Genomic DNA, 13,685 nt, shown 5'->3' on the forward strand with positions numbered 1-13,685 from the left:
TTTTTTTGGAGAGGTGCTCCAGCTCTCTGACCTATCTTCATGACCCTTCTCTGGACCACTCCAGAGGATGGTGGTCTGTGGTGTATTATATGATATCCAGTAGTTAGAATGAAATGTAACAAGTACCTCTGGTGGTTAGTTAATCATATATCAAGTCTATTTGTTCTTATTGTCATCTTTATCCAAAAAGAAAGGCAAGCCAAACCTATTTGCATTATGGCACTGTGATTTGGTATTCCTCATATGAGAGATGCCACAAATGTTCATTTTATTAGCAAAAGGACCTGTAGCTGGGCCCAGTCATTTAATAAGCCTCTACAGGTATCAGCAAATGCTGTTGGAAGAGTAAAGTCAGGACAGAGTTATCTTGTTTAATATGGTTTTCCATAACCCTATTTGTCTGGGTTCAAGTCAGGCTTGGTTTTGCATTTAACAGTTTTTTTTAAGTACTAAAGGATGTCATGATGTTTCTTTTTAAAATATCCCTAAGGAAATTGATTAAACTGTAGGAATTCTCATCAGTTTTTAATTTCTAATGGTAGTGTTCCATGTGTTTCACAATTATTGTTGTGGAAAAATAATGCAGTAGTTATACCAACAGAAGAAATTAGGATTTATTGCCTATAGATATTTCTCTGGGTTGGTAGGAATGCTTACAATAGTGAACACATTACTGCTGTCTGTGCACTAAATTTTAAGCCTCTTCCTTATCTGCAAGGTGCATAAACTCCTTCCTCAAACACTGTATTTAAGCATTTCTTTTTCCTTACATTTGCTCTGTAAGACCTTTCATTACCCAGCACCTTTTCTGTTGTGTCTCATGCTCTGTCCTTATGGATGCTGCGAAGGGAGTGCGGACGCCGTACCTGCAGCTCTCTGCAATGCAGGAAGGAGATTACACGTTCCAGCTGACTGTGACAGACTCCGCGCGGCAGCGCTCCACAGCCGAGGTCACGCTCATCGTGCAGCCTGGTAAGGCACTGCAGCCACAGCTGGGTCCCTCAGGGCTGAGAGACCTCCCCTCATTGCACCACTGATATGGCAGCCCCTATGCCTGGTACCCTTGGATCAAGGACTTCTCCACCTCCATTTTCTGTCAAAGCAGGCAGTTAAGTGTAGAATCAATCAAACAAAATCCAGGTGGTGATCCTGAGGGTTCACACCAGCCTGGTTATGTAAGGCAACAGAGATCTGTTTGAATGTGCTTCTAAAACCCAAATTGTAGGTCTTGAGTTTAATGTCCTACAAAGTCTGTTCTGGAAGCTGCTCAGAGTATCAATCAGTGCTTTGCTCAGTTTTCTTATTGTTTTGCAATGTTCCTGCTGGAGTCCTTGTGTGATTTGAATTCACTCAAAGTGCATTGTGTTTCCTAGAAAAAAGTGTCAACCAAGGACTTTTCAAAAGCTGCATCTTTCACATGTTTATTGACATTTGGGAGCCAAATGATGAATAAGCCCAAGTGATCTGGGCCTCCTGTGATTTTTTAAATGCCTTTTTTTTTTCACAGTTTTTTTGCCTTTTACATCCACAGTAGCCTTTTGTGCCCGTGTGCATTCCACCATGGGGAAATATTTTATTTTCCTGTTGCCGCTTAATACACATCTTTTGTAGATGATCCCTTCTGGGGCAACTTTACAGCAGTCATTCACTGCAGAAACCAAGAACATGAATTGGAAGTGTGGTGTGTGGTGGTGCCTTTTAGACCCTCTATAGTGTGAAGTTAGAAAGATGCTATTGCTGAAGTCAGGCCCAAGGGTAAATAAATAGCCAGGAAAATGTTAGCGTTGCCAGTTTTACCACAAAAGTAGAGGCTGACAACAGAGTAACAGGTTATGTTTCTGCACTAAATTCTCAAAGGCTCTGAATTGGCATTAACTTAGTGGCCTTGAGCAGCAGACAGAATGGGTCAGTATCTTCTCCGTGTGCAAAGAATCATATTTGTGTGGGAGGTTTTGAAAAGGATGGCCTGGTGGAACCAGGAGAATACCCCACCATGCATGTTTTGTAACATTTCATATAATGCATTGAGCACACAGCAAGATTTTCAGGAGTGTGATTGTGCCTTCAGATAGGACTATGAAAAAAGGAGGTACTTGATGTGGGATTTGAGATCCCAGTTGCTGTGGAATTTGGCGTGCTGCAGAGCTGACCTCTTTCACCTGCTGGCTTGCGCATGTTCTACTTGTGGATTGTACCTTTTGAGCCAATATATCAAAATTTTATGAAAATACTTTGTGCAAAATCTGGTTGGCAAGCCTTGGTAGTGGTTACCTAGAAAATGTCATACACTAAATACTAATTTTGCAGAAAATAACAGTCCTCCAGTAGCAGTGGCTGGCCCTGACAAGGAATTGACCTTCCCAGTAGAAAGTACTACACTAGATGGAAGCAAAAGCCAAGATGACCAAGGCATTGTCTTCTATCACTGGGAAAATATCAGGTATCCAAAGATTTTACTAATCCTCATTAAAATAGAGAACAAAGTAAAAGTGATTTGTTTCTAGAGCCTCTAATCCAGTCATGTTGAATGATGAATCATGAATGATGTTTGAGAATTGCTTTCAGGACAGTTCCACTTGGATGCATAAGAAATAGCAATTTTAAGTTGAACTTGAAAAGCTTAGGCAGTCTCTGCCTATGTTTTGCAATATTTCATTTTGAGGCCTACTTTTATAAAATTCAGAGAAAATGACAGGAACTTCTGTGTTTCCTGTTAAAAAGCAAGTAGCAAGCTTGGGTTGCATCCTGTAATATACAAAGTTTTTCCATTCGTGCTTAGAACTAGGTTTTCTCAGTCACTTGTGTATTGAACAACTGTTGGTCACTTTGCCCTGAACTTCCGGTAGTGGGTGAATAAATCACTCTTGAATGATGATTGAAAATATTTTACAAAACTTATAATTGTATGTTTATTTGCAAACCTAACTGATTCTTAATAAAAGGGCAAGGTTTTTTAGCTCATGCAGCTGTTGTACCTGGTACAGAGGTCTGCTGGTAGCCTGTACAGGTTATGACTAGCTCTTAGAGCAACATAATTTGCACAAAATAGCTATTAGTTACAGTTCTATTTTCGTGCTCTTATGAAATAGAACCATGGTGAGGCTGGTCTTCTGGGGGTTATTTTCTACTCTTCTGATAGGTGGGGATGTGTCCTTGGGTGCTTTGAATGTCTTGAAAAAAGTGAATTAGTGAATTCCCTAAACTAAACTCATGTCTCAAATAGTTCTTTAGCCATCAGTGCTTATAACAGTAGTAGAACTACGACACATAAAATCAAAACGCCTGAGCAATGCTGCTGAACTCACAGTTTGGCTGGTGGGGCGTAATTATTTTTGTGATATATTTTGTTTCAGTGGGCCAAGCTCTGTACAGATGGAAAATGATGACAAGGCAATAGCAACTGTGACTGGTCTCCAGGTTGGTACCTATCACTTCAGGCTGACTGTGAAAGACCAGCAGGGCTTGAGCAGTGCATCTGTGCTCTCCATTACTGTGAAGGAAGGTAAGCCTGGCTGCTGCTTCTTAGGGCATGGTGGGCAGCTGGACAATTCATTCAGTCGCTGATGGAATGTGGAGGAGATCAGAACAGAAAGGTGTAACATGATTGTTGTTATATTTCAAATGTGTTTAAAGAAAACTGCTCTTTTGTAGTAAAGTAGTATTGTGAGTGACTGGCAGAATTAATTTCATTTGATGCAAGCTGTTTTAGTGTTCAATATATGCAAAATCAGTTGTAATAAACATGCTCCAAAATAATGTTTTTGACAATTGTATGTCTACATCATTAAGAAGATACATTTTTATTTTACTTTTGAAATTAAGAAAAAAAGCAGGGTTTTTTTTGAAATTTGAGCAGAAAAGCAGTTTTACTGTGGCTATTAAAGTAACATCCAAGACGTGACATCTCAGTGAACCAAGTTCCACTTAGAAGACCTGGGTTGTTTGTTTGTTTGTTTGTTTGTTTGTTTTTAAATTTGGTGTTGTGTTGTTGTGGTGTGTTTGTTTTTGTTTGGTTGGTTGGTTGGGGTTTTTTAAAAATTTTGCAGAGAAACAGTTGCTGTAGTGCAGAGTAATTTAGGTTTTTTAGGTTTTTTTTCCCAACATGCATGCTGTGGAAGAGGCTTTAGGATAATCATGTTATCACAGAATGGTTTGGGTTTGAAGGGACTTTGAAAATCATCTTGTTCCAAATCTTCCTGCCACAGGCTGGGAGGCCTTCGACTAGAACAGGTAGCTCAAAGCTCCATCAACCTGGCCCTGGACACTTCCAGTGATGTGTTGACTTGAGCAAGCCCAGGATGCAGTTGGCTTTCTGGACTGCAAGTGCACATTGCTGGGTCATGCTGAACTTCTTGTCAGCCAGCACCCCAAGTCCTTCTCTTCAAGGCTTAGTGGTGTTATGCTGACTACTCCAAATCCAGTCTCTACCCAACTTGTACATGGGATTGGGATTGCTGTGACCCATGTGCATCTTGGAGAAGAAGCTGGACTTTGTTTTACTCAGATGCGTCATTGCTTGAACTGTTTCAGAGTTTCAGTTATTGTTCAGTTAGAAATATGCGGCAACAGCTCTGCCCAAATGTGTCCATGATCTTGCTTGTGCTGGGAAGTGTAGCCACAGTAAGTTCTGTCTGCAGTTGCAGGTTTGATATAAAAAATAATAATTTTCCAATAACTAAGTTTAGTCAACTGGTTTTACTTGGAAGAGACACAGCCCTCTGCTGCTACAGGCAATGCCCTTGAGATCTGCCCAGGACTGAATTATTTATGTCCAACTATTGGTGTCCAGTGGGGTATTTCACTCAGCCCCACAGCTTCCTTGAGCCCTGGCTTACTAGTTGTGCTCTGAAAAAAAAAAAATCTGTGATGCCTGGTTTCTAGAAAGAGAACATGTTCATATTTCTTTGGCTTTTTTTCACCATATGCCCAATGCATGCCTTAGTTTAACTGCTAGTGGTGAGCAAAAAACATTTGGGAATTAGACTTGCTCTTAAGTTTCCTGATAGCATTTTGCCTAAATACAGGCATTTTGAAGATACAAGATCTTGCACAAGCTTCTATTGGATAATAAGTGATTTTCCAGATGAAAATGTCCCAGCATGGTGATCTCACGCTGGGCTGTGTTTCTAAGTAGGCAGAAAATCTTTTTGCTTGACTGAGAAGATCTGATGCTTAGGTTATTGTGAGACTGTAAATAGAATATCCCACAATGCCTTTTGAAAAAAAGATCTTTCTCCTCAAAAGCAATATGCTCAGAGCCAGATTTTGTATACCCACTCATCCTTTCCCTGTAGCTTTGACATGAGGTTCTATTGTTGTCTGTAGTCATCAGGTGCAATTGCAGTGTGGGTGTATTGGCAATGGCATGTCATGTGTTTTGAAAGCAAATCCTTCTCCACTATTTTTATGGCTAGAAAACAACAGTCCACCCCGGGCACATGCTGGTGGGAAGCATGTTCTAGTGCTTCCAAACAACTCTGTTACCTTGGATGGCTCAGGGTCTGCTGATGACCAGGGAATTGTGTCATATTTGTGGATTCGGGATGGTCAAAGTCCAGCAGCTGGGGTAAGTTTCTTGAAGGTTTTAACAAAATTTGGCTTTTGTTATGCATGTAACTGCAGCAGGGAGAGCAAGTACAACCCATAAGATGCTCTCAGGTGTGGTGCCTGTTTCTAGTTTGTCTCCCCTGCTCTCTAAGGCTGTGGTTCAAGAGGCTGGTAATATTTTAGGTACAGCTAGAGAATATAGTAACTAAGAAGTGCAGCAATACAGAGTAATTTGTGATAGTATGAAGCAAACGTGTTTGAGAGAAAAAGCAGTATCTGAAATCCAGATATTCCAAAGGAAGAAGTGTCTGAGAGAGCAAGTACCAATAAAGATTAAGCAATCCTGTCTGGTAGACATATGAGATAAAACTTAAACTTTAAGGTAAAAAAAAAATGTTTGGCATTACATGTGTAGGTACCTTTTCTGGCAGATGATGGTGGTTAGCCTGGGGCACTGAGCAGGGAATTCTGCTCTGAGTGGGGCAGACAGCATAAATACCTGAGGATAAACTTCAATTATGTGTTAGCTGATAAAACTTGGATAAGTTTTTTCCCTATTTGCAAAATATATTGTGGACAGCTCTTTGGTCTCGGGAAGATAGTGATAAATCAGCAAGTACTGGGAGAGGAGAAAAAAGCAAAGTCATAAAAAAACCTTCCAGAAGCAATTCACATGACAGTGTAAGAATTGAAGAGGTTTAGCTTAAATATAGCTGGAAGAGTTGATAGTTGAAAATGCATGAACTTCAAGGAGAAGAAATTAGGACTTAAGAAAGCAGAACTAAAGATACGGAATAAAATTGAGAAATAGCAATTTAACTGCCTTGGATTGTCAAGAAGATGAGTTCTTCAGATTGTCAGCTGTTCTCTCTTTGGGTATTTTTGATGAAAATACCCATAGTGTGCAGACACCCTCATTAACTGTTGCTTCCAAATTTCATTACTCTGCTATAAACTCTGGGTAGATCACATTTGTCCCAAAAGTTAAAGCAAGAACACACAGCATCATACCCGGTAGATGACTTGATAATGAAACCTGCATCTTTCTCTGAGGGTGTAACAATTCAGGACATTGTTTTTGCAGGATGTGATCCATGGCTCAGACCACGAGGCAGTACTACAGCTAACTAATCTTGTGGAAGGAACCTATATTTTCCACTTGAAGGTGACGGATGCTAAGGGAGACTCAGATGTTGATTCAGCAACTGTTGAAGTGCGGCCTGGTATGACAATTAAAAGGTCATCGACATGTTGTGAATACCACATCTTTGTCTTCCTTTTCACTTACTTATTCAGATGTTGATGAGCATCTCTCAAGTTAAAACACAGAGAAAACAGGTGTCTCTCTTTCTGCCTTCTTACTGTTGTGTGACCAGGCCCAAGTGTGTTAAAAGATGACATCAGGATTCTTAGCTACTACTGTCACCGTAGTTGGGACCATAAATAAATAAAATATATACTTAGTAGTTAATATTTTCATTAGGCTGTTGTTGTTTCTCATTCATTGTAGGTTTTTTGTTTCTTTTTCTGGTTGTTAATTAGTTTGGCCTATAGAAAGAGATGGGAGCTGACCATTAAATTTAAGTACAAGTGCTGCTGTTTGATAGTTGAAAGTGTGCCTTTGTTTGGTTTTCTTCTTTCATCCTGAAACACCAAAAAAATTCTCAAAGAAGTTCAGGGGGTTGTAAATGCAGGTGGAATAGCTAAATGATGAAAGTTAAAATCCTAGGAAAAAAATCTGAAATCTTGGGTCTGTTAGAAATACCTTGTTTGATCTGTCTCCTTGGCAATGATTTTATTTCTGTTCCTCAGTTTACTGTTGAACGTAGTTATAGTAATTGGATCATGATTCTCAGAGATATCTGTGAAATTCGTTTTGCTTGCTAGGCACTCAGGAAGCTCAAGCAGCATATAACAGGAACCTCAGTTTGTAAGGGTAGGCAGAGTAGACATACCTGATATTTCTCAAATTTACCATCCTCATTTAGACCTGCTCATAGTCTTGCATGCTACAATACAAGTCCATCTTTGGCTCCCTTTTCCTGGGTGGTAGTCAGTAGTAGATAACTAGCAGGGAACTTGGTAATTGGACTCATCTAATGCTTACCTCTGACTTTAGGATGGCAGCATTTAGGGGACCAGAAGCTGCTCTTGTGCATGGAAATGTGTAAATGCTGAAAGTTCATCCTGAAGTACTTTATTTCTATTGATAAGATGGGTCACTATCTTAGGACCCACCAGGTTTGTTTCATAGAGAATGTGACAAAATAAGCTGAGTATTTCTCTAAGAACACAAAAGAGTTGGCTTATCATGATATGGTCTCATACAGAAAACTGTAGTATTAATAAATTCTTTCAAGTACTGCATGTTGGTACTGAAATATTTGCCAGGCTCTGAGGAATAACATCTTCTTCTTCTGTCAGATCCCAAAAGGAGTGGTCTGGTGGAGCTGATCCTGCAGGTTGGAGTGGGGCAGCTAAGTGAGCAGCAGAAGGACACTCTGGTGAGACAGTTGGCTGTACTGCTGAATGTTTTGGATTCAGATATCAAAGTTCAGAAGATACAAGCCTACTCAGACATAAGGTAAAAAGATTTCCTGCTGTGCCAGAACAACTGTGATTTTCTTTGCCTCTCTCACAGCTCATAATTAGTTGCCATTAATAATTATTAAAATAATCTTTCCTGGGATTACAAAAAATGCTATACTTCTCAACAGAATATACTTCTGAAGGTGAATTTCTTCTGCAGTAGAAAATTGATGAAGTAAACTCTGTGGAGGCTCAGAACTGAAGTATTTTGTTTTTTAAAAATCCCTTTTTTTCTGTACAGATTTATTCTTTTTCCTTTAAAAGAAGTGCATGCATGTATATTTCAATGTCTTTGTTCCATACAGTGCTGCTATTTTTTCCAAATGCTGTATGGAACAAGATAAACAGACTTTCTCACAGTGAAGCATGTATTCAAAATAAGGTTCCAGCTCTATTTAATCAAACCTATTTTATTTCCCCTTATTTTCTTCTCCATGGTTTTGATATTCTTAATATTTTTAAAACATTTTCCCAGGTAACTGGTGACAAAAAATCAATTTTTGCACAGAAAACTCCACAGTGGATTATCTTAAACATAGTATTTCTGTGAAGAAGAAATGCTCCTTCTGCTTGGTGTAGAGTGCTTGAGATGGCTGTGTGTACCCCAAGAAACTTCTCAGCATGCGTGGTAGAATCTGTTTACATGAGTTAGCCTTAAATTACTTCTTGTCAACTACTTGGTAATTTAAAACCCACTTTGCTGTTTATTTAGCTCTTGAGGAACCTCTTAAAATCTAAAAACACAGTGTGGGAAGTCTACTATTTGTAGCTATGATATTTTTAATCACAGCTTTTCAAATTAAAATGTTCCCTGAAGTGACCGATACAAGGTGAGATCAACACCACCCAACTTAAAAGTTGTGGATGACAGGGCAGGAGGGCTTACACGTGAAGTTCTCTGGATCCCTTGCTTCTGAGCTTTTCCTTCTATTAAATTCAGTTTCCTAAAGTTAGTGAAATTGCTTCAGAGTGTTTTGTGACAGGCTCTGCATGAGAGTGGAAAAAGACAACATATACATACTTCTTCAAGCAAAAGTCAGGAAGACCAAGGAGGGAATTATATTTGCTGTTATCCTCCTCTGTCTTCTGTGAAAATGAGAATCCCAAGAACTGCTGGTGCTCCCAGCTCAGAACGAAGATCAGTTGTCTCCATAGACAGAGTTCCCTAATCTTTATCAGTGGTGACGTTGGCTTTCCAGAAGTAAAAAAGACTAAACACTGTACACCTTTATCCCTTATTGCTGAGTGCCTGACAGAAGTGCTCTGTGACAGCAGTCCTGACCTTGGCTGTTCTTCCTGCAGCACCGCGGTTGTGTTCTATGTGCAGAACGGGCATCCCTCCACTGTGATCAAGGCATCGGATGTCTCACGGACTCTGCACATGCAGCTTTTGAAGCAGAAGGCTGACTTTCTGCTTTTTAAAGTCCTGAGAGTTGACACGGCTGGTACGTTTTGGATTGTGTTTGCTCATCTCAGAACTTTGCAGGCATTTGGCTAACACAGCACCTGGAAACACTGCATGAAGTCTTTCTGTCTGCCATCTGGTGTCTGGGCTTGGTGGGTGTAGCTTTACAAAAGATGATATTGAGGACAATACTTGAAATGCTTCACGATTTGTGGTAGGTAGACTGGTGCTTTTTCATTAAAAGGCATCATCTGTATCAGCAGGCAAAAGCACATCCTTATCTGCTGTGCATCAGGAAGGCCTGTGGAATGAGGATAAAGATACCTTACACACTACCTTTTCTTAGAAGATGTGCAAAACTTAATATGGCCATAAAGTAGATATGTTTCATGTCTCTGCTTCCTTCAGGACTTCTAGAGTTCAGTAAATAGGCTTGTAAAGTGACTTGTTCTTGTCTGCCTGTATCAGGCAAAATGCATAATTGTTGTGTTATCCCCTAGTCTTCTAATCTTTGCAATGTACACAGGCCACTGGAGTTTAATATAACAAACTCTTCATTTTGCCCAAAAAGATGCTTGGACTTCTAGGCTTATTTTAAGCTTCACTAGTAATGTCAACCCTTTATGATCCTTAGATATGAGAGACATGACCTCTCCATAATTTAAAATCAGAACACAACAATTAAAGTACAAACAAAGTAAGCAAGCTCTGGTGATAAAATAGTCACTGATTGTGTAGTAAATTCTGTCTTTATTATGGTTGAAAAGGTTGTTGTTCTATTGTAAGTATATTCTGATTACATTCTTTCTCCTCACAGCCAGCAGTCTGCTAGACTGTAAATCTATTTGACACATAATTCCAAAGGAAAGGAAGTTTCAAAACATATCACAGTGTTATGAGCCAGATGCTTTGCCACCAATCTAGTCCAGCATTAAGAGGATGTATGACAAGTTGTCCCTTTACACAACTGACCCTGTATTTGGTTCTGTTCTTAGCCTGTCTTTTGAAATGCTCTGGACATGGGCACTGTGACCCCATAACAAAGCGCTGCATTTGCTACCAGCTGTGGATGGAAAACTTGATTCATCGTTATCTGAATGATGGAGAGAGTAATTGTGGTGAGTTTGGGTGTTGTGGGTTGACTTTCAAGAGTAACTAGTTGTCCTGTGAGACTGTTGATTATTTTTTCTCAGAATGGGGAATACTTAAGAGGTAGATACTGAGAGAGGACTAAAAGAAGTCTTTGTTTTCCAGCCCAACAATACCTTCCTATAGAAAGATATTTAAATAATTTCTTGAAATTATGTCTTAACAGTAGTAGCCTAATTTTTACAGAGAATTGCTATATGATGAAAAAAAAGTGAAAACTTGGTCATGGGAAGGAGGTTTTGCAGTAATTCGGGGCCACTTGGAGGGATTGTTGAATAACATGGGCATTGCAAAGCTTTTGAGTAGGACTGTTGCAAACCTGGGAAAGAGAGAGCATTTTCAGTTTTTCTGAGTGGGTGGTTGGTGCTTCTGTGCCAGAAGTATGATCTGATCTAAGCAAAGAAAACATTAGTGTTCTGGATTGACCAATACTGACCTTTAGAACCTGATAACACTTACAACTGTGAGTATACACATGTTGGAGTTCAAAATATTGCACATCTCTCTGTATCTTTTCCTGTTTTCCTGGATTTATAAATATGAATGTGAAAGGTAGGATCTGCCTCTAATCAGTGTCTCTTTTCAAGCACTAAAGTGCCATATGCTGAGTACCTCTGTTTATTTAAGCTAGGAAATGATAACTGAGGTGGTAACCATGACCCTTTGCAGAACTGTCAGTTCCCGCATAGACTTCAGGTATCTTGGGATGGTAAAAGGTATTTGACAGGAAGAGAATTTTCTAATGTGCACTTCTAATCTTAAAGCCTAAAAATTTTTAGGAATTCATCAAAGAATATGTTGATGATGAGTTTTCCTACATGCCTTTTGCCACTCACCATTCCTCAGGACTGGTTATTTTAACAGAGTTGTATTAGAAGTTATTCTATTCATATGACCTTACAAAGCACTGTTGTGTTTTTTTTTTCAGAGTGGAGTATACTCTATGTGACTTTATCTATTTTTATTTTGATTGTGGTCATGGTAGGGCTTGCCTGGTTCTGCGTCTGCTGCTGTAAAAGGTACATGATTTGTCTTTCTTTTTGATGAGGTATGCCCAAAAATTGCACACAACATTTGCACCCAACATTTTAGGACATGCGAGGAGCTTCCTGTAGTTGTTTCTGTAGACACACACTTCTTTTGAAGAAAAGGAGTATCCATTTGTGTGTCTGTGCTCTTCTGCATTATGAAAACCAAAAAGTTAATGTTACAGTATCCTTCATATTAAGTGATAATTAATGTTAAAATGCTGAGAGTATACTGCAGATCTTCAGTCTCCTACTGAGTCCTGCAGATACTCCATGCTAAGAAAAAAAAGGCACACCCTGAAGGTCACTGAAGTAGGAATGTTCTAGGCCATGGGAAAGGATCTGCTCCCAGTCTGGTTTCTCCCTTGGACAAGAAAGGTGGGTGGCCAGACTGCATGTGGCTCACAGGCAAGGAGTACTCTAGTGATCTCAGTCATGCAGACTTCTTGCTTTCTCATTCCTTAAACGAGAGCATTCATACTACTGAATGTTGTTTCCCTCCCTGCCTCCCCTCCAGTCTTTCCTAGCTGTGCTGATAAGAAATTCTCTTTCAAGTGACAAGCCTTTGTAAGTTCTGTCACTAGAGCAAGTGTTTTTGCTGCAGCTCAAACAGCTCAGCAAATAGATAGCTTGTTCAGATGTTAGCAAAAATAAAATGCCATCAAAATCTTTCTGGATTTTCATATTTTTCTAGGGTGTCTTTGCAATATGTAAAGGATGTGTAGGAGTCGATACCAATTTTATTTTTATGGTTGAAGGAACAGTGCTATTAGTAGAAAACTTTAAATAGTAAAGTATATTCCATTCTACTCCCACAGTGTGGGGTGGAGCCTCACAGGCTCGTGTGTATTGGATGATTATTTGAGGGATTTTTTTAGTGAGTTCAGCTGCTTCTGTCCTTTGTCCTCATGTGGCTTGTGCCTGAGAGTGAGGGCTGGTTGATGTAGATCCATGTGAAAAAGAGGAGGGAATTACAGCATGGGAAACAATATCAAGAGATTCCCTTTGCCTTGTGGAAGCTATGTGAAAAAGACAGTGTAGACTCAAGACTTGGCTGGAGATGTGGGGGTTTTAAAAACTTTGAGTTGCCAGATGAATTCTACAGAAGGTCATGGATGGGAGGCCAAGGCTGGCTGTTACTGTAATGCTGGCTGAGCAGTAAGGTAGCTTCTCCACTGTGAGCTATGGGGACACATGAATATTCATCTACTGTGTTCGTAGTTACTATGTTGAAATGGAACAAACTGTGGCTTAGGAGAGCAAATCTGCCTTGCTTTCTTTCTATATCAGTGAAAATTAACTATACTGTCTTGTCCATATTGTACAACTGCCTTATGCAGGTATAATCTGTAATTTTTTTTAAGTGGAGGTGAGAAAATACAATGACATTCTGTATATTGAGGTATGTATGTGAAAAGGAAGGGAGGGCAGATTTATGTGTGTACATGAGAACTAAACGTCTTTTTGGTCACTGTCTTTTTAGCAGGAAGAGGACAAAGATAAGAAAGAAAACAAAATATACTATCCTTGATAACATAGACGAACAGGAGAGGATGGAGCTACGGCCCAAATATGGTACGTGTAAGCTTTCGTCCTCTGCACATGCTTTAATTTGGAGCTGTTTTTGTTGCTGCGCAGCAGCAGCACTCCTGACCCATCAGTGTCCTGTTAGACATCAGTAGATTTCAGCTGCTGTTTACATGTCTTTTAATTTACCTTTCAGTTTTTAGCAGGGGAAATGTTCAAATCCAGGGAACTAAAATCATTCTGAGAAATTGCTGTCCTAGAAAGACAGAGATAATGTTTCTGTCAAAACCATGATCTTTCATTGCCACTCATGTTAATAAGGACATTGAGTGGACAGACTGATTTCCAGATTCTAGATATTAAAAATACATCGGGTGTGTGCTAAGATAATCTAGTTGTTTAAATACATTTAAATTTAAGTACATATATTCACATTTCAG

At 39.5% G+C, this 13,685-nt stretch overlaps 1 protein-coding gene across 1 annotated transcript in view; it reads left to right on the plus strand.

Annotated features, from left to right (window-relative positions):
* The window catches only part of KIAA0319, a 31,789-nt gene that overhangs the window by 16,412 nt on the left and 1,692 nt on the right, over positions 1–13,685 (plus strand). The window contains exons 9-18 of the mRNA XM_083855541.1: positions 849–972; positions 2,308–2,440; positions 3,354–3,502; positions 5,415–5,566; positions 6,632–6,770; positions 7,972–8,131; positions 9,439–9,581; positions 10,537–10,659; positions 11,619–11,709; positions 13,202–13,293. Of these exons, the coding sequence (XP_083711667.1) occupies positions 849–972; positions 2,308–2,440; positions 3,354–3,502; positions 5,415–5,566; positions 6,632–6,770; positions 7,972–8,131; positions 9,439–9,581; positions 10,537–10,659; positions 11,619–11,709; positions 13,202–13,293 (1,306 nt within the window). The remainder of the gene's footprint in view (positions 1–848; positions 973–2,307; positions 2,441–3,353; positions 3,503–5,414; positions 5,567–6,631; positions 6,771–7,971; positions 8,132–9,438; positions 9,582–10,536; positions 10,660–11,618; positions 11,710–13,201; positions 13,294–13,685) is intronic.

This window comes from Zosterops lateralis (assembly GCF_965231275.1).
Source record: "Zosterops lateralis genome assembly, chromosome: 1".
Taxonomy (NCBI): Eukaryota; Metazoa; Chordata; class Aves; order Passeriformes; family Zosteropidae; genus Zosterops; species Zosterops lateralis.